Genomic DNA, 20,643 nt, shown 5'->3' with positions numbered 1-20,643 from the left:
GAGACTTACCGGCGCATGCGCAGCACTGACCTCATACGTCATCAGCCCGGAGCTGCTTCCAGTGTACAACAGTGAGCGCAAGCTAGATTAAAGTGATTATTACGTTTTGAATATGTATCGATTCGCTACAGAAGGCCTTTGTTCACCCCCCGGAGCCATCTGAGACATTTTTTTATGGATGGGCGCTTTTTATTTAACTTCTTTTTAACTTATGCATGCAACACCTGCTGAGTGCCATGAAACAGCTTGAAAGATCAAAGACAATTTTTTATATAACTCCGACTGGATTCGTTTCCCTCCATCCCTGCATCGCTCCTGGCTCTCCCTGTCTCTTCTCTTCCTCCAGGATAATGTATGCTACATACACCAGCAGCTCTTTATTGCGTGAGGGAAGAGCACTGGAGTTGCGTACAATGACAAACATTTTGTTCCTTAATGTGCCATAGAGCAGACTGAGATCTTTCTCTTTATTGACTAGTTCGATGGGATAGTCTTCTTGATCCAGAGCTTGATGCTCCTTTTGAAACTCCAGGCATAGTGACAGTAGATTCACGTAGGCCTCCTCTAAAACTTCCATATCTATCAGTTTGTTAATCTCCATTACTGCAGAAAATAACAGAAAAGAGGAGAACAAAAAGAAAAATATTATAATACAGATGACTACATGAGTTGTGTTGGTTGTGAACGGTAGTGTATATGTGGATTGTTGTTCAGCATGACGTGGTTATACACCATATAAACCCATTTTAAACCGCATTTTTATAAAGTAAATTTTTGCATGCCTTTTTATGACCTCATTTCAATTCAGAGAAGATACACTGCTTGAATTCACAGGAACCCAGAGAAAAAATGGTAAAGGTGGGCCCCATACTGTGTAAAGACCCTTGCTAAGAGCAAACTTTTTAAAGGTGATATTTAGGAAAGTAAATATAAATTGAGTACCGCAAATTAGGGTTGCTGCGATAGACGGTGTTGACGGTTTTACTGGTGTGCGGTTATGTCACTTGCCCACCGCGGCACCGCCCCCACCGTCGTTTTGATTTCTTAAAGTAATAAAAATCATTTAGTTCAGTTAGAGAACCGACAATAGGCTACAATTAAACTGAATGCGGCTGCTCAACGCAGCGTGCCAACAGTCGCATGAGGAGAAGCTGACAAGAAGAGTGAGGTGAGACAGACAAGACGATGGCAGAAGAGTTTCAAAATGACATGCAAAAGCGCCTGTTTTTAAAATATTTTGGATTTTGAAAAGCCTGTTGACTTCTGCCATTTCTCTAAGGTGATATTGGAAGTTTTTTTTTACATTATTATTTATTTGGTTCCACAGTGTTTGCTGATTTTTATTTATTTAAACTGTGTATTTTTTTTTACATCAAGTATGCCGTGTCTCCAAGCTTTCTTATTCGTTTTTGCTAATAACGTACGTTTCTTATTTATTTGGTTTCACAGTGTTTACTGATCTTCAGTTTGCTACCTAAACTTTGTGTAAGTTATTTGTTATTTTATATTATGCATATAAGCATGGTGTTTTATTCATTTTGTTAATAAAAGTTCTATGTTCTACGTTGTATTTTGTTGCTTGAATTGAATTCAAGCAATTGACGCCGAATTGCCGCTAATTTAAAAGTGAAAGTAAAATGTGCACCGCGTTTTTAAGCTATTTAAAAGCGAATTAAAGTGAGGAAAAGAGGGAAAACTCAAACAAACTAAACTGCCGCTAATTCGAAAGTGAAAGTAAAATGTGCACGGCGTTTTTAAGCTATTTAAAAGTGAAGTAAAGTGAGGAAAAGAGGGAAAACTCAAACGAACTAAAAACAAACAACTGCTTGACGCCGAATAGACGCAAATTTGAAAGTGAAAGTAAAATTGTAGAAGCTTTTACAAGCTATTAAAAAACAGAAGGAAAGCAAGGAAAAGAGGGAAAACTACCCCCCCCCAATCCACCCACGGTGATACCGGTATTACCGGTGTTGTCACACGTCGATTAGCTGGTGGGAAAATCTCCTCACTGTCACAACCCTACCGCAAATGACCCAAAAGTTATTGGTGTAACAAAAATATGAACCAGTCCAAATATCTAAAACATTCATTTAAATTTTTATCTGAAACCATGATGTTTATAAATCCTTTGTCAACTGCAAAGGGACATGCACTCACACACTCACCTGACAAAGGCACAGGTGGTATCTCTGGCAGAGTATATGTGTCTCTGAGCTCCAACACTGTATCTATGACCTCTGTCTGCTCTTCAGATGGAGTCATGGCCTCTGTGACAGGTTCAAGTGGTTCTTGTTTGTGTTTTTTACTACCCAGACCCAAACTCTGCCTGATCGATGCCCCTCTCCTTGCCAATGAACCTGTTATTTCAACTGCAGAATCTGAGAATAACACAAACGGTTACTGGAGATGATTTATGTCGATTAGCCGGTGGGAAAATTTCCTCACCGTTACAACCCTACCCTAATGACCCAAAAGTTATTGGTGTAACAAAAATATTAACCAGTCCAAATATCTAAAACATTCATTTAAATTTTTTTCTGAAACCATGATGTTTATAAATCCTTTGTCAACTGCAAAGGGACATGCACTCACACACTCACCTGACAAAGGCACAGGTGGTATCTCTGGCAGAGTATATGTGTCTCTGAGCTCCAACACTGTATCTATGACCTCTGTCTGCTCTTCAGATGGAGTCATGGCCTCTGTGACAGGTTCAAGTGGTTCTTGTTTGTGTTTTTTAGTACCCAGACCCAAACTCTGCCTGATCGATGCCCCTCTCCTTGCCAATGAACCTGTTATTTCAACTGCAGAATCTGAGAATAACACAAACGGTTACTGGAGATGATTTATGTATTATGTATAACATTCAACTGAGCAAATGGTAGTTAAAAAAAAATCAACATGACCATGTAATATGAAAGCTCTTTTTACTTAACCAGTAACTTATGCAGTGAGCTATTTACCCTACATTTGACCCTTTTAGTGAATGAACATTTGGTTCTACTACAGATCTCTAAACAATTAGGCTACACACACCTCACATACCATAAATACCATGATACCTGCATGTAAATTATTAATGTGAGATCTCCTTCAGACTGTGCAAGAAGCTCAACTTCTTCAATCACAAACGAGAGTGATAACAATTCTAACTTTCTCATTCTGTCTGAGAAAATAACTGTTTCAATTTAAAGTGTTCAATTTAAAATCTAAAGTGAAGTAATTTCACAATACGGGTCCCAAACTTAATAGATTAACCTCACATATGGTGAATACTGGTAAAATAGGACACTTCAGAAAATTTTACTTTTACTGCAATTTATCCTGACATTACACTTTTATTTAGACTATAGTTAAAAGTAAAAATTAAGCATATTGGAAAGAAGAAAATTCAAAGCCCTCTCCTGACCAAACCCCAGATTTTCAGGCAATACTGGTCAAGTGGTTAACTGGTTAAGTTGACTGGTTAATTAAGTAGGACACTTCATTTTCCTGACCTTGTTTTATTTTTTTTTAGAGTTTTTGTTCTAAAAAAAAAATAGACCTACACAATGATTCAAATGTTTACTTATTTCATCTTCATAACTCCAATTTTGCCATTCCATTCTGAAGTAGCCAACATGTCATTACACTGAACTTACACATTTGTTAATACACTCTACACTGCACTCCACTGCCATTTAAACAGGTGTATTGCTGTATAAGTTAATCATAAACGTCTACATTCGATATGCTGTCCCACTTTAAATTATTATAACCTCGGTTTATTTCACCAAAGATGACAGGTTGGAAGAAGTCTCTTAGTTATGGAAATATCTCCTTTTAAAACACCGAAAGCAACACCAGTAGTGGATAACTATGGTAATTTGAAGAAATTACACCATGATAAATCTTTGTAAAGGGCTGAAATGCGAAACACTACAGGCAGCGTTTTCTCTCTGAACTAGATTACACTACGCCTTCAGTGTGTCACGGACAACATCTCAAAGAAATTCGTTACAATGATACATTACAGCAATGTAACATCAGTTTTTATACCACTCTGAAGCTTAAATCTCTGTTATTAGCACATCCACGGCAACCTGGATTAAAGGTAGTGGAGTAGGTAAGGTCAGTCACTTTTAACACGTTCAAAGGTCAGTCATTTATAACATGTTAAAAAAACGTAGCTATTATTATTAATAAAATTATTTTATAAATATGTTTGTAAACATCGCACGGTAAATCGATGCCCGGACTCACCTGAGATCCGATTTCCTTGTCAAAGTCTGCCACTCGCAATTATCTGTCACTTTTCACATAAGCTATTGCAAAACAAACAGCTGGCAAACGCGCTGCACCGACAGGTTTAACCGCAAGATGTATACAGAGCTGCAAAAAACCCTGGTTCACACAATAGAGCCTCTGGTATTCACCTTCAAACGTCACTGAATAGGTGCACTGGGGCGCTCTGGTACAGGAACTATAGCTTCAGATTTTAGTTTCAGATTCACTATAGTTCTAGACAGAGTTGATTACACATCACTTTCTGATTCCCATAATCTATGGAAATACAATTGTGCCTACTACTGAGAAAAAAAGTGGTTATGCCAAGCATCATGCGTTTCATTTATGAGCAAAGTAGCATATTCACAATGTGTCATGGGGACTATGTTAATGGCACTTTCTGTTAATTTGTAACTAAATGGATGTGTAAACATTAATGTTTGTTTTTGTCAGATATTAGCTCAATGACAGGAACAAGACGGAATAGGAATACTGCAGCAACGTCAAGTTTATTGAACCAATGGGAGGATTAGGCAGGTGAGCATTGACTTGGATGAAAAATTGTGGATGGAATAAACTGAATGATAACTTGAATCTTATCTCTTGCAAGTGCACAGTGTCTGTGTCCTTGTGTGTGTGTGTGTGTGTGTGGATTCTGAGAACTGTAGTTTTTTTTTTGTTTTTTTTTGACGTGACATGTGGCCAAGTATGGTGACCCATACTAGGAATTAGTGCTCTGCATTTAACCCATCCTAAGTGCACACACACAGCAGTGTTAAACCTCTTAAATCAATTTTTTAAATAATTTTCAAAGTTTTTAAATTCCTTGTTTTATTGTTGTGATTATTGTTTTTATTTTATTTTATGTAAAGCACTTTGAATTACCATTGTGTATGAAATGTGCTATACAAATAAACTTGCCTTGCCTTGCCTTGTGTGTGTGTGTGGATTCTGAGAACTGTAGTTCGTGACAAGGAGTGACAGTGTTATAGATTTCTTTTGGCTGCATGTTTTTGTTTGGCATCTGAAGTAGAGCAAATGCAGTTGTTCATGTTGTTGGAGACTTGTATTATTATTCCCTGATCTAATAACCTATTCTTCCATTGATAAAAGCACTGGTTTTCATACCTAAATGCCATATACATGTCTTTTCAAGGATAGATGAAAGTGAAAGTTATTTTCCTGGCTTATACTGTTGTTAGAAAACACTCTCTGTCTTGAGAATGCCTCACCCCTCCTTTCTTTCCCTCTCTACATCTTACTTACTCCTCTTGTGTATGTCATCCTATCCTCATTGGTTAAGAGGGTGAAACTCCCCTCGACATATGCCTATATAAGATCTGTATTTCTATGAATAAATTGAAGTATTGAGAATACCATTTGAATGTGTGTTTTCTTGCTTCCCGGCCGTATATCTACACTTTAAGGGACTGAGAAGTTTTCAAGGTGGCAAAGAGAATCTATAGGGACCGATTGTTAATTTCTAACAACTGTATATACAGCTGCTCTCAGAAAACGAGACATTCCCTGAAAAACTTTCAGGTGAGAGCTACACATTATTTACTTAACATGCTGTATACTTTTCTAAATTTTGGTTGCAGAAAATATTGAAAAGCAGCTCATATTTTATAGGTAACACTAAAGTCATTTTATTTGTCAGCGAGACTGAGAGTGAATGTAAAAGGAATAACAACCCTTTATATTATTTTTCACTTATGTTTTTAATATTTACTGTATATTATTATCATAATTCTTCCTTGTTACTGTACTGTACTACTATTGCTATAATTCATTTTAAGGATAGCTTCTCGCTGGTGAGTTAGAAACTAGGAAGAGCCAATGTTTGTTTTTAGTGTAAATGTTATACCCCTGAAAAAGGGGAGATAATTAATCAATCATACTCCACGATGCTTCTCCAACGTGAACTTTATGCATGATGGAGAAACACCACGAGTTCTCCCCTTAGTGTTCGACAAGGCGCCACTAATAGATTGCACAACTTATTGGACTAAACTAATTGATCACAGATTAATCAACACTATTAATTAACATATTTGCATTTGATGAACCTTTTTAAGCGGATTCAAAATAGCCTGAATATAGAATACTTTCAATGTTTTACAGATTTATAAATTTTTCAATACAATTATACAAACATATATTTCAATCTGTCAAACACTCCCCCACAAAAACAAATGTCGTCTCGACATTATCTATCTTTTTTTAAACACAAGTCTTTCAGTTCCTATTGTGTTTCACACAAATCTTGTAGTGTCAGAGCTCTTGTAACCGTTTCAGTATTTTAACAGTCGATGGATTGTCCTGAACTTAATAGTTCACTTTCTAAATCGAAGCAACAGTTTATGAAAAAAAAAACAATCCATAAGTGTCTCAAAGTTCAAAAATGTAAAGAGGTAGGGAAAAAAAGTCCGTAATTTATTTGGATTTCAAGAGTCCAACAGCCTCTCAAGACGACAATCCATAAGGCATACAGTCCATTATATTCCCTTTCGATACTTCACTCGTACTGCGTCACTAGACGCTATGGGGAAAAATAATTTTTTCTCCTATACTGAAGCCTTTTTTTAATAATACAGTGTAACTGCACGGCCATTGGCTTGTGCAGTGAATAAAAAACTAACCAATGGCGAGGCAGCGGAGCTGCACGAACCTATGGCCATGAAGCCCGCCAGAGCCCGCCAATATGGGCGGGGCCATCTGGCTATATAAGCGGGCATTCTGGCATAGGATCCTCAGATTTCTTCTCCTTCAGCGACGACGATGGTCTTTGCTGATCTATGAGACTCAAAGCCTTCTCGCCGTAGACACGACTCGCAGCGGAACAAGCCAGCCAGCGACCTCTCTGCTCGGCTGATTCACTGCTTCTTCCTGCCGCCTTCAGCGTCGCAGCAGCAGCAGTCATGGTTTTTCCCCTGCCGCCATCCGGCGAGCATAAAAGAGCAAGAACACGAATTGTTCTCACTGTGAGAACATGAGTCTCGCCACTCTGCGCTCGCAGATAGCTTTCTTTTCAGAGAGCGACTCTGCCCCTCGCGCCCTCCCGATTTCTTCCTCCCAGGGACCTGTGAGGAAAAAAACGGCGGGGCAGAGGATCTCAGCGCTTGGAGACAAGCGGCTCAAGTCCCGCGTGCCTTGTGCTCCCTGCACAGAGAGGCTTCCCCCGTCCTCTTCACTCAGTTAGACCAGCGTCCCTCCGCCAGCGTGAGCGATCTGGTCTCGTTCGATGGGAGTGACGACGAGCTGCTCGATGACAGCATGTCATTAGCAGCCTCGGACGAAGAGGGCTAGTTAATGACCCCGCCCCCTTGCCGTCATCCCAGCCTAGCGACGCCAAGCCCAGGATGGACACCAAACTTTTCCGCGTCCTCTCGAAAGCGGTCAAGGAGCTGGGATTGGAGTGGTCTTCCCCAGTAGAGCCCACTCACAGCCGCCTGGACGAATGGTTCCTGACAGGGCGCTGTCAGGAAAGCTGCTCACCCTTCTAAGCTGTGCAGAACAACTTCTGCCCTTGCTGGAAGAGTCTACTCCTCGGCCGGGCTGGAGGCCTCTGCACTTCATTCAGTGGCGGTCCTCCAGGTCTTTCAGGCCAAACTCCTCTGCTGCATGGACGAGTCTGGACCAGATCCCACAGCTTTCAAGGAACTGCGCAGTGCGACCGACCTGGCCCTACGCACCACAAAGACCACGGCTCAGGCGATCGGCAGGTCAATGGCCAGCTTGGTGGTGCTTGAGCGCCACTTATGGTTGATCTTGACAGAGATTAAGGAAGTGGGTAAAGTCCCCTTCCTCGACTCCCCGGTCTCTCCTACTGGCCTGTTTGGACCTGCAGTCGAAAGCTTTGCTGAACACTTCACCGCTGCACAGAAGTCGCCCCAGGCAATGCGGCACTTCCTGCCAAAGTGCTCTAGCTCTGCTGCTGCTTCTAGTTGCCCCAAGTCTGCGCCGACCCAGCAGCCCGCGAAGCCTGCACCTCTTACAGTGCATCCTGCACCCAAGCCTGAGCCTCGACAGCGCTCCCGCTCGGCGAAAAGCTACCCGTTTCCTAAGCGTCAGGGCCCCTGGCCCAAGATAGCACTGGATCCAGTGCCTCAGGCGTCATCCTGATCTAAAGGACAGGAAAAGGAAGGGATAAAGTCTCGCTGAAGCCGGAACACCCCTCAAGCAGCCTCGAGTATTCCTCCAAGCACCCCGTTCAGTTTCAGGTGCCGAGATCAATGTGTTTGTTGTGAATGCTGGGCCCGTTTAAGCACCCACACACCTATCTGCTGTGATAGCGGGCAAAAAAAATACAAACATACTCAAAAAGAGAGCAGACTTCCTCTTCCGCTTATCACAAGTGTCCCCTCACAGGGACTTACTACTCAAATCAATCCAACCCCTTGTCACGTGGACCGAGGCCTGGCAGGCCATCCCTGGAGTGTCAGACTGGGTCTTGGGGATAATAAAATGAGGTTACTCACTTCAATTTGCTCGAAGACCCAGCGATTCAGCGGCGTGGTTCCCACCTCGGTACTGAGCAAAGATGCTCACGTCCTGTGCTCCGAGGTGATGAATTTACAAGCAAAAGGAGCTGTGGAGACAGTTCCTCCAGCCCAGAGCGAGTCAGCCTTTTACAGCTGTTACTTCGTCTTCCCCAAAAAGGATGGCAGCCTACGGCCCATCCTCGATCTCAGGCACCTGAACCGCGCCCTCATGAAATGGGCATTCAGCATGACTACATTGAAACAGATCCTCTCGCAAGTATGCCCAGGGGACTGGTTCTTTTCTCTGGACCTGAAAGACGCCTACTTTCACATCCAGATTCTTGAGATTCGCCTTCAAGGGAGTGGCATATCAATACACTGTCCTTTCCTTCGGACTGTCCCTGGCTCCTCACACTACGAAGTGCATGGATGCGGCTCTTTCCCCTCTGAAACAGATGGGAATTCTCATTCTAAATTACCTCGATGACCGGCTCGGTTGGAGGCCGAGCTACTATCTCACAGATCCCTCCCCCTCAGCCACTTTGAATGCCTGGGACTCAGGGTCAACTTTGCCACTCTATAGGTCTATGTAGCGGCTATAGCAGCTTCTCACGCTCCTAGAGCTGGCCAATTGATGGGCAGGAACAACTTAGTTGTCTGCATTTTGAAAGGGTCCAGGAGGCTGAACCCGCCTTGCCCCTTTACCGTCCCTACATGGAAGCTCTTAAGAGCCCTCCCTTTGAGCCGCTACAGTCAACCGACCTTCGGCTCCTGTCGCTGAAAAACGCTCTGCTACTGGCTTTAACATCGGTCAAGCGAATGGGAGACTTGCAGGCACTCTCTGTGAGCCCTACCTGCCTTGAGTTCGGGCCCAGCGACTCCAAGGTTGTCCTGAAGCCAAGGCATGGTAATGTACCTAAACTGCTCTCCACTCCGTTCAGAGCACAGGTCATTACACTCTCTGCGCTTCCTCCCTCAGAGGAGGACCAGGAGTTTTTCTTGGAATGATTGCCCAGGCCAGGCGTGACCTCTGTGAGTTTAGCCCGTTTGTCACACGAAGGGCTTGCCCTATTATACTTGTCCCTGAGCTCCTTGGGTGCTTAAGGAAAGTTCACATTTCAGCCGTTCCTCTTTCATAGCACGGTGTGATTGTACTGGTCTCCCATAGCATCTAGCGACACAGTACGAGTGAAGTATCGAAAGGGATCGTACTCGGTTATTAACGTAACCTCGGTTCCCTGAGATACAGGAATGAGTTCTGCATTGCTAGCCGTGTTATGGAGCTGCACAACTCAGTGTTGTGGCTTCAGTCGAAGTAACCTGAGGATCCTATGCCAGAATGCCCACTTATATAGCCAGATGGCACCGCCCATATTAGTGGGCTCTGGCAGGCTTCATGGCAATAGACTCGTGCAGCTCTGCTGCCTTGCCATTTGTTCATTTTTTATTCGCTGCATGAACCAATGGCTGTGCAGTTACAATGCGTTATTAAAAAGGCTTCAGTATTGGAAAAAAAAGGATTTTTCCCCATAGCGTCTAGCAACGCAGTAACGTAACCAAGGTTACGTTAGTAACCAAGTACGTTCTCCAGATTTCAGACTTTAAGAATGCAAAGAAACCTTTGATTTCACTTTAAGTTCACAGTCTCATAGCAAATTTAACAGTTCATGAGGACTCCATACACAAAAGGCAGATGATAACAATATTGCTAAACAGGTGGCAACCATGTCGATAGTCCATGAACAGACACATACGGTAAGTTCTGTTGCGGTGTCTGCAAGATTCCATTTAACTGTCCGACATTATAAGCAATGTTCCCACTAATTTTTTTCGGCACTGAGCAAGTAAATATTTCTCTGAGCACAAACTTTAAAACTGTGAGCAACTTGAGCAAAAATCTTTGGTGATGATATAGTCTACTCAAAAAGGGCATGTTAACTATGCTATAGTTTGATTGATGACTTAGTCCCTTCTATCAACTGTTTAACAGTAACTATGATAGTACAATATTTTTAACAAAACACATTTTATTAAACCACATTTTAATAAAACTATATACACAACAACATCATAGTGCTTCATCATCAGTCCTTTCTTGACTGGCCCTGCAGGTCTGTGGAAGGCCTCTCTCAAAACACAGATGCACCACAATTAAAAAAAAATCTGCCTGTTTTATTTCAGCGATTATAGACATTGTTTAGGTATGCACTACCCTGTTTGTGCTTATTTCTGCTGGTGTGTACTAATACACCAAAATAGTAATCTAACCTTTAAAATAGTGTAAAGCTTTAGTCAACTAATTAATATTTTATATATTATAATTGTAACGTAGTTCGTAGTTCGGGAAGAAGGAGGCGGGAACCGGCGAACATTTAAACAATTTAATAAAATAAACAAACACAAAACGAAAGTAAAGCGGCAGCCCCTCGCGGACGACTGCCGCCATTAAAAAGTGAGGAGTTCACTGAGCTTGTACAGCTGATTGACATTTGCAGGACATTCCAAGCGTCTAGTGTAGACTGTGAACGCGGTTTCAGTCTGATGAATCATATCAAGACAAATTCACCTAACCGACTTCAGACCACCCACTTGAATCAGCAGATGAGAATCTAGTCTGCACAAGCAGAGGGCCCTATAAATTTGGACAAGGTCTACAAGCACTGGAAAGGGGACAAGGACAGACGGGAGAGGTTTTAAGGTAGGCTACAATATTAATAAATACATCAATAATAACAGTTTATTCAGTTATTATGTGCAATGTGTTTGACTTGGACAATATTTTTACTCTTTACTCGAATAACAATCCCCCACTCATCACAATAATATTTAAGGATTATTAAAATTGTTATTCGAGTAAAGAGTAAAAATATTGTCCAAGTCAAACACATTGCACATAATAACTGAATAAACTGTTATTATTGATGTATTTATTAATATTGTAGCCTACCTTAAAACCTCTCCCGTCTGTCCTTGTCCCCCTTCCAGCGGTTGTAGACCTTGTCCAAATGTATAGGGCCCTCTGCTTGTGCAGACTAGATTCTCATCTGCTGATTCAAGTGGGTGGTCTGAAGTCGGTTAGGTGAATTTGTCTTGATATGATTCATCAGACTGAAACCGCGTTCACAGTCTACACTAGACGCTTGGAATGTCCTGCAAATGTCAATCAGCTGTACAAGCTCAGTGAACTCCTCACTTTTTAATGTCCAGGGGCCTCATGTATAAAACTTTCAAGAAGCACGTTATCGATCAATATTTTGATTTGTTCAGGGTTTGACTTGTTCCTATTGGCAAGGACAATACGTTCGGAGCTTCGGAGCAAATTTTGCAAACAACACCATTAGCTCCATAGCTGTGTGCGCGGTCTAAAATTGCGCTGCGCGGGACCTTCAGTTAGTCTGCGCGGCCCCGTACACGCGCAGCTTAGAGGGAACATTGATTATAAGTAGGTATACCCAACATATCGTAGGTGAGTACTCTTGGTGGGCATCTTTCTCTCCTAGGCAGCTGGTAAGTTTGCTCCTCTTGCTCACTTTTTGCAGATGGCATGGAAGCAGGAAGTTGTCCGTCAGCAGCTAAGTTGATCTCTTGTTCTTGGTCACTCTCCATGGATGACAGTGAAGCAGGCACTTGTTCCTGGACCTTGTTTGGATGCTCATCAGACTCTGTGGTGGGTAGTGGTTCAAGACTTTCAGATTCTGGAGCAAACAGTCAATTAGTTGTTCAAGAGTGCTCTGATTTTGTTCAGTTTAGTGCAGGAACAGGACATTATGGTGAGGCAAAAGCTGGTTGCTGCAATGATTGTCTGATGTGAGCTATTTCAGCACTAAGTGTTTTGAGTGAAGCTACATAAGTTCTCAGTTCTTTCAGTACTGTCAGCATGTTGAAAGTTGATTTTGGTACACTTTGAGTTGCACTGGACTTTTTATCATTGGTTTCTCCACTAGACTGAATTGCATGGACAACCGTTGTGTGATGCACACTGGTTTTCTTTTTCTTTTGTCGTTCTGCCTCATTAGCACAAGCATTGTTTAATTTTTCCAACAGGGTCTCATCTGTGGTTTTCGTGTCAAGAAGGAGGGGCTGCATGTCTACTTTAATGCTGTCACTTTGGAGACTGGTGTATGTAAGAACATGCTTTGAACTAATGCTGGATCATACTTGAGGCATGATTCTGCTTCTTGGGACACAAACAAGATTTTCTGGAGGATATTCGTCAATGTCTGCCTGCATATGCGGCCAAAAGAAACGTTCACGGATGAGTTAATTTCATCATGAAGCTCTCGCAAGACTATTCCTTTATGTTTCTCTGGTAGGACCAACTGTGTGCGGGTGGAAGTGGTTCGGCAGAGGATACCATTCTGGTTAATGGTAAGTTTCCCCAGTCACGAAACAGGCATTTTGTTTTTAGGCTGTATGTTTTAAGCTGTTTCACTTTTGGTTTTGTTCCAGACAGTTTGCATTCATATTCAGGACTGATTCAGTTTTAGCATCAATATTTTCACGACCTGGGCGATATCTAATTGTGAAGTGGAAATCTGCCAATTCAGCAACACACCTGCAACCTGTAGCATTACATTTTGCAGTTGAAAGGACATATGCAAGGGGATTGTTGTCACTATAAACTGTAAAAGTTGGGGCATAATACAAGTAATCACAGAATTTTTTGGTGACCGACTACTTCAAAGCTTGCCTGAGTGTAGGTGGTAGTTTTTCTTAGCAGCAGATAAAGTATGAGATCCATAAGCAATCACACAAAGGTTCTAATTTTGCTTCTGGTATAATACTACACCTAACCCTTGAGCTGACGCGTCTGTCTGCAATATAAAAGGCTGTGAAAAGTCAGGGAAAGCTAATACAGGGGGCTGGAGCAAACAGTCAATTAGTTGTTCAAGAGTGCTCTGATTTTGTTCAGTTTAGTGCAGGAACAGGACATTATGGTGAGGCAAAAGCTGGTTGCTGCAATGATTGTCTGATGTGAGCTATTTCAGCACTAAGTGTTTTGAGTGAAGCTACATAAGTTCTCAGTTCTTTCAGTACTGTCAGCATGTTGAAAGTTGATTTTGGTACACTTTGAGTTGCACTGGACTTTTTATCATTGGTTTCTCCACTAGACTGAATTGCATGGACAACCGTTGTGTGATGCACACTGGTTTTCTTTTTCTTTTGTCGTTCTGCCTCATTAGCACAAGCATTGTTTAATTTTTCCAACAGGGTCTCATCTGTGGTTTTCGTGTCAAGAAGGAGGGGCTGCATGTCTACTTTAATGCTGTCACTTTGGAGACTGGTGTATGTAAGAACATGCTTTGAACTAATGCTGGATCATACTTGAGGCATGATTCTGCTTCTTGGGACACAAACAAGATTTTCTGGAGGATATTCGGTGGTGTCTCTTTGTTACCTTGGCATTCAGAGGTAAGTTGCTTATAAAGTTCAGTTGCACTCTTTTCTTGGAAGTGAGAGCGCAGAATTCGTCTGAGTGTAGGTAGAGTCAGATTTGGCTTTCCTTCTAAATAACTTTGTAACTGTAAAGCTGGAGAGATGGTGCGAATTACTGCATAAACAATCTCACACTCTGGGTAGCCTCTGCTCAGACCGTTCTCAATCTGGTTTTCTAAACTTGAAAAAGTTCATTTCTCTTTTTGACCTGGTTCACCGATTTGTCCAGAAATTTTGAAATCTTTGTGCCAAGGTGGACTTGAGTGTGTGACATTCACTGAATGTTGGGGCTGGGCACTGCTTTGTTTTGTGCTCACTTCTTCCACTTGTTGAATTTCACTCAAATTTAGTTTCATTGCTCTTTTCAGCTCATCTAACTCCCAGCTCATCTAATTGATCTCTTTCAGTCTTGGCCTGTTGTCTCATTTTCAGTGACTGTATTCAATTCTATAATTTTATCTCTCAGTCTTAACAGTTCAGACATGCCGCCATCTTCTAGCTATGTTATGTCTTCAAAATGTTGGAGGATGTGAGAGATCAAGGATGTGCGAGATTTAGATAAAAATCTTCTCTTGATCTGCCACATTCAGGAATTCACAAACACGTAGAAGCTTGTCTTTGGATAGGGGATTTAGCATGGCGATAACCTCAACTTGTATTTCCTCAAGCACTGTTGTTTCCATTTTGACACTGAGTAGTGGCTTACTTGAGACTGACTGAACTTGCCTGTTTCACCTGATGATCTCAGGTCTACGGTCCTTTGTTTCTTACTTGCCTTTACTGCAGGAACTCTTTCCACTTCACTGTTGACCTGGGTTGTTTTATGGGATGTACTGCATCAGAAGCTGTCTGCCAGGTCAGTGACGACCGCCCTCCAAAGAGTAAATCCCAGCAGTGCCTCCAAATGTTATACTCCTAAAAAAGGGGAGAGAATTAATCAATCACACTCCATGATGCTTCTCCACCGTGAACTTTATGCATAATGTAGAAACATTGCAAGTTCTCCCCCAAGTGTTCGACAAGACACCACTAATCGATTGCACAACTTATTGGACTAAACTAATTGATTACAGATTAATCAACACTACTTAAATAACAAATTTGCATTTGATGAACCTCTTTAAACGTATTCAAAACAGCCTGAATATAGAATACTTTCAATGTTTTACAGATTTATGAATTTTTCAATATAATTATACAAACGTATATATTTCAATCTGTCACTTAAATGCTGTGATAAGGGTTACTGTAGGCTATAACGTCTTGCTGTTTTCTAGTTAATAAGTGACTAACCAATGTAAAACACCATTGCCTGATAAGAGTCAGTGAAGAAGAGTCAGTGATAAGTGTCATTAAATAAAGCACTATATTAAAATGTGATGTTGTCTAATGTTGCATGACGTTTTACTTTCATAATATGTTCTGTCTTTCTGTCTCATGTAATGTACAGAGTCATTCAGTAGCAGTTTGGATTAGGGGTAACAACAATGGAAAAATCTCCCACTTCTAATGGTAAATATATCAGTGTCAAAGAAATTATATGTAATATAAAAAGCCTATTCACATAAACCGAATAGAGTAAAATAGATATATTGTCACCCTGCTAGGTCATTATTGTAATATAAGTATATAAAAGTTGTGCAAGTGTACAACACTAATACCAATATACACTATACAGTATAATACAAAATTCACAAAAATGTAAATTAAACAATATACAAAACAATAAAAATGGTTAAAAAAAATACAAAGCTCAAATGTTTTAATGTGCTGGAATGAAATGTGATGTATGTGTGTATCATATTGTCTGTATAAGATCTTACAGAAGACTTTTGGGACATCATAAAAAAAATTTGAGAATGGAAAATGACTTTGAGCTTTAAAATGTACAATTTGTTTTAATATTTTCTGTTTTTGCACAGTGAAGGATGTCTTTCGCAGACTTTCTTTCTTCAGAAAAAGCTATAGGCACAGTAATAATAAATGGACATTTTTATCAGTGGATAACGAGGAGAAATTTGAATTTAAGGCCACAGAGATCCCTCTAAAGCCATGCTCAGGTAAATCTCTAGTTAGGTTGTGTTAGTAAATACAGCACATTTAATGCATAATGCTATCTATATATAATTTAATCGAAGCAATTCTCTCTTATTCCCGCTTTGTTTTCACAATAGTTTTGCAGATCAAAGATTATATACAAACAGACATGCTGAAAGAGGCCTATCTGAACCTGCTCTCTCTGCGCCTGGAACTCCAGCGAGAACAGCGCACTCTGGGGGAAGGAGCTTCTCATACGAATCTGGTTAATAAAGAGAAAGACCTCAGTCTGCTCTATGGCGCACTAAGGAACAAAATGTTTGTTATTATACACAACTCCAGTGCTCTGCCCTCACGCAATAAAGAGCTGCTGGCGTATGTGGCCACCATTATCCTGGAGGAAGAGAAGAGACAGGGAGAGCCAGGAGCGATGCAGGGATTGAGGGAAGCATGGAGGGATGCGGTACTAAACGGGGTTCAAGATACACTGAAGAAAGTTCATCTGGACAGCCGTGAGCAGAACGCTTCCTGGCTGGCAGTGCATCTGGGGCTTCTGGGTAAAGCTGTGGTGGAGGATTTGGAGAGAGTGAAGACTGAGCTTCAGAGCTCATATCCAGAAGACTTTAATGTGTTTGAAACCTATGTGTCCTGCTATCACGAGGCTGTAGGAGAGCATCTAAAGAGACTTCTGGAAAAGGTGACAGAGCTGAAAGATTACTATGCTCTTCTAGTTCATTATTCATCCCTACCCTAGGTGAGGTTTTAAGAGCAAAACACAGAAATATCTGAATGACACTTCATTGCTTAATTAATGTTTCAGTTGAATTGTATCTTTTTTGCGTTCCACAGTGATCTGAAATGCCATGAGAGAGCCCTTATAATAGAGGAGGACCTGAACAAAATAAAAACCTCTTATTGTGATTGCCAAATGGTAAGCTACGGCAAGGAAAGATAATTTAGCAAATTCAATATTATTACAATACATAAGTATTAGATTTTTGTTTTACATCAATTTGTTTTACTGTGATGCCATATTTGATATCAGGAGGACTTTAAACATGCACTGGAGAATTTCATCATGCTTGAAAAAGAAGTGTGGAAAAAGAAGAAATCTCTTGATAGAACAGATGATGGACTCCTCACGTCAAAAATATATATGGACATCTGTCAGGTCGGGACTTATCTTATCATTCAAGTGTGAACAAAACCTTTGATTGATTTTATAATAATTAAAATCTAATTTTAAGTTTTTGTATTTATTTAATTATCAAGCATTATAAACTCCATACGGAGTTCATGTTTGACATTTACCCATACCTAAGTCTTTATAATTTCTCCTATTGATTTGTCTGTTAGCTGATAGCGAGTTATGCTGGGAATCTTGAGAAGATTGACGAGAATCTGGGAAAGTCAGTTGTACACTATTGTTTAGAGGAGCTATATCCATTTTACACAAGGTTTGTATCACAGAATTATAGATTAACTTGAGATCACTTCTGCATCTTTCCTTCTCTGACAGTTTCGTTCTGTTTTAGCTTTGAAAAAGAGTTTTCACAGCACACTGTCTCTCTGTTGAGCTCTGACCTGCTGGACTGCTGTCTTTGGGTAGAATATCACATGACCTACATCAACAGTTTCAATTCACTCAAGTAAGTCCACCATGAGAAGAACACTGCCCTTTTGAAAAAGGAGTACACTTTAGCATACTTTCCTTTAAAATTATCATACTTAAGTGTGAACTGAATTTAGTGTTTTCAGACACTTCGATGCATGTTATTTATAATTAAATGAAAATGTATTATAGTTTAAATTAATTGTCAGGGTTTGGCAAGGAAGGACCCAGATGCAGAATGAACAGGGGGAACAGAGTTTAACAAAAATGGAACAAAAGGACGAGGCAGGAAGACCACTTGTCCACACAATAGGGCAGGGCACACGACAGGAGAACAGGCTGGTCGGGGATGGGGGTAGCTCCAGACTCTGTGGCAAAAGGGGACTAGGTAGCAGCTCAAGGAACCACAGGCTTGGCCCTGGGGATGGTAACTCTTGAAGCACCAAAAAGTCTATCAGGTCAGAAGAATCAGCGACCAGGGAGGACTCAGGAAGCAGGGCAGGAACAAACACGACAGACACACTCAAAGACAAAACAGGAGAGACAAGAGATAGACACAGATCAAAAGTAAAAACGTGCAAAACTACGACTAGGGAGAAAAAAAAAAAACTAAACAAATCAAACTGAAAGGAAAAACAAGAGTAATAAAATAAATACTAGAAATAATAAACTAGAACTGAAATCTAGGAATAAATGACTAGAACTACAAACAAAATAAATGACAAGACAGCAACCTTGCTGAAAACTAGAAAGAAAAAAGGACAAAATCAAAAGGTTCACGAACTAAAATAAAGAACTAAACCACAAAGACTGGAGACTAAACACACGTGAACAAATAAAAACTAGAATTAACAAGAGGGAAACTAGACTGGATGCAGTATACGGAGTAGCAAGCTCTAACAAGACTAAAGACACAAGCAAGGAGAATGCACACAAAACGAACCAGCAAAGACGAGGGAAAATGAGCACAATATAAGGGAGCAGAGCACACGAGGATCAGGTGAACACAATCAGACAAACAAGGACTAAACAAGGGGGCATGGTAACTGAAAACGAGGAGGCAGGACAAGGTAAGCACATGCCCAACACAAACAAAGACAGAACCATGTGCTCAGGCACAAGACAAACAAAGAGACATTAAACAAACTGAAGACTGACAAGGCTGTCAGGGCAGGACCCTGACATTAATATGAAATGTAATTACATCAGTTGAAGAACTTTTTTAAGTACATCTTTAGAAGCATTTCATAATTAGTTCTGTTGTTTTTGAAATGTGATGTTATAATATGTTTAATCTCAGTCTTCTGAGTCCCTGTGTAAGTCCATTTTGTGACACACATGTATATCAATCATTGCTGTTGTTACAGAGAGAATGTGCAGTGCTATAAGGAGAGCTGTTCAGCTCAGGTGGAGAAGCTGGAGAAAGAGGTAGATGGTCTGACTCAGACTCAGACAGACCCTGATGGAACATTTCAAATCTGAGGTCAAGGTGGGCCTAACCGCAGATATATATATATATATATATATATAATCACAGAGATATGGAGGAATTCAGCATTACATTACTTGCTCACCAGTGGATCCTCTGCACTGAATAGGTGCCATCAAAATGATAGACTGTAATTGATGGACTGGAGTGGTGTGGATTACTTGTATATTATTGTGATGTTTTTATCAGCTGTTTGGACTCTCATTCTGACGGCACCCATTCACTGCAGAGAATCCACTGGTGAGCAAGTGACATAATGATAAATTTCTCAAAATCTGTTCTGATGAAAAAACTAATCAACATCTTGGATGGCCTGCGAGTGATTACATTTTCAGCTTATTTAAATTTTTAGATGAACTATTCCTTAAAGTTCCTCCCAATCTGAAATTCTGCATAACTAGTCAAGAGCGTATCACATTTACATTTGAAGATTTAATTTATAACTAACTACAATTTCTTTTACTCCCCAAAGCCTTACATGGATGGCATGATGACAAAAAAAATGGTTGAAAACAGATGAAGATTTTAAAGAGGTGGTTTCTAGAATAGAGAATTATTCTGGGCTCTGTAAATCCATGAGAGCTCCATCAGCTCAAGTGAGATTACCTTAGCGACATTATTGGAATGGAAAATGAGAAAAATATAAAAGATCTGTTAAATGCATTGGTTAGTAATTACCCAGACATCAGGTAAGTGTTATAAGAACTTTGACTCTATTGCTATTTCAAAACAATACATTGTTTTGTTCACTTTACTAATACATGTAGTATAGCAATCATGTATTTAACTTTTCATTTCTAGCAAGAAGCAGTTGTCAGCTGTTCTGTCCTTCAGAGACAATGGTTTTAACTTCGAGAGGCACAATGTTATTAATCACTTTATAGTGCTTAAACGGGATGCTGGGAACACAAATCACGAGCGCTCCTTCTTCACTAAGATTGAGGTACTTTCCTGAAACAAAATGTTTATAGACATGCAATACATTGCACTAAATTCTCATATTATAATGAGTCAAAATAACATGTTTTCAAATTCAATAAATTAATCAAATACATTTTAAATAAACAAGTGACATGAATCTGATCATATCACTGTACTGCCTTACTTAAGGATACTTTATAAATGCATATATTTATATGTATATAGGCTGACATGTATTCTAAGTATCACACTATTATGTTTACAGTGAGATTTCTCTTGGCCATTCTGATGCTTCAGGAACCATCAGGAACTTTCATGGGGAAAAAACGATTGCATCATTTTTATGAGGCTACTTGTGCTATTTGCCTCTAGCTATCCATTATTTTTGAGCAAAATAA

General features: G+C 40.3%; 1 protein-coding gene and 1 pseudogene across 1 annotated transcript in view; one reads left to right on the top strand and one right to left on the bottom strand.

The window, feature by feature from the left end:
• LOC107708372 (exocyst complex component 3-like protein 4) overlaps positions 1 to 7,189 on the bottom strand; it is a 19,156-nt gene extending 11,967 nt beyond the window's left edge. The window contains exons 1-4 of the mRNA XM_016512570.1: positions 7,126 to 7,189; positions 2,601 to 2,813; positions 2,166 to 2,378; positions 284 to 603 (exon numbers count right to left, since the gene is read on the bottom strand). Coding sequence (XP_016368056.1) covers positions 284 to 603; positions 2,166 to 2,378; positions 2,601 to 2,813; positions 7,126 to 7,189 — 810 coding nt within the window. The remainder of the gene's footprint in view (positions 1 to 283; positions 604 to 2,165; positions 2,379 to 2,600; positions 2,814 to 7,125) is intronic.
• Positions 7,190 to 15,673: 8,484 nt separating this feature from the next.
• On the top strand, positions 15,674 to 20,279 carry LOC107708371 (exocyst complex component 3-like; annotated as a pseudogene).
• The last annotated feature ends 364 nt before the right edge of the window (positions 20,280 to 20,643 follow it).

The sequence above is a fragment of the Sinocyclocheilus rhinocerous genome, unplaced genomic scaffold (assembly GCF_001515625.1).
Source record: "Sinocyclocheilus rhinocerous isolate Xijiao unplaced genomic scaffold, SAMN03320098_v1.1 scaffold295, whole genome shotgun sequence".
Taxonomy (NCBI): domain Eukaryota; kingdom Metazoa; phylum Chordata; class Actinopteri; order Cypriniformes; family Cyprinidae; genus Sinocyclocheilus; species Sinocyclocheilus rhinocerous.
The sequence above is the reverse complement of the archived record's forward strand: the minus strand, read 5'-3'. Positions and strand labels throughout refer to the sequence as shown.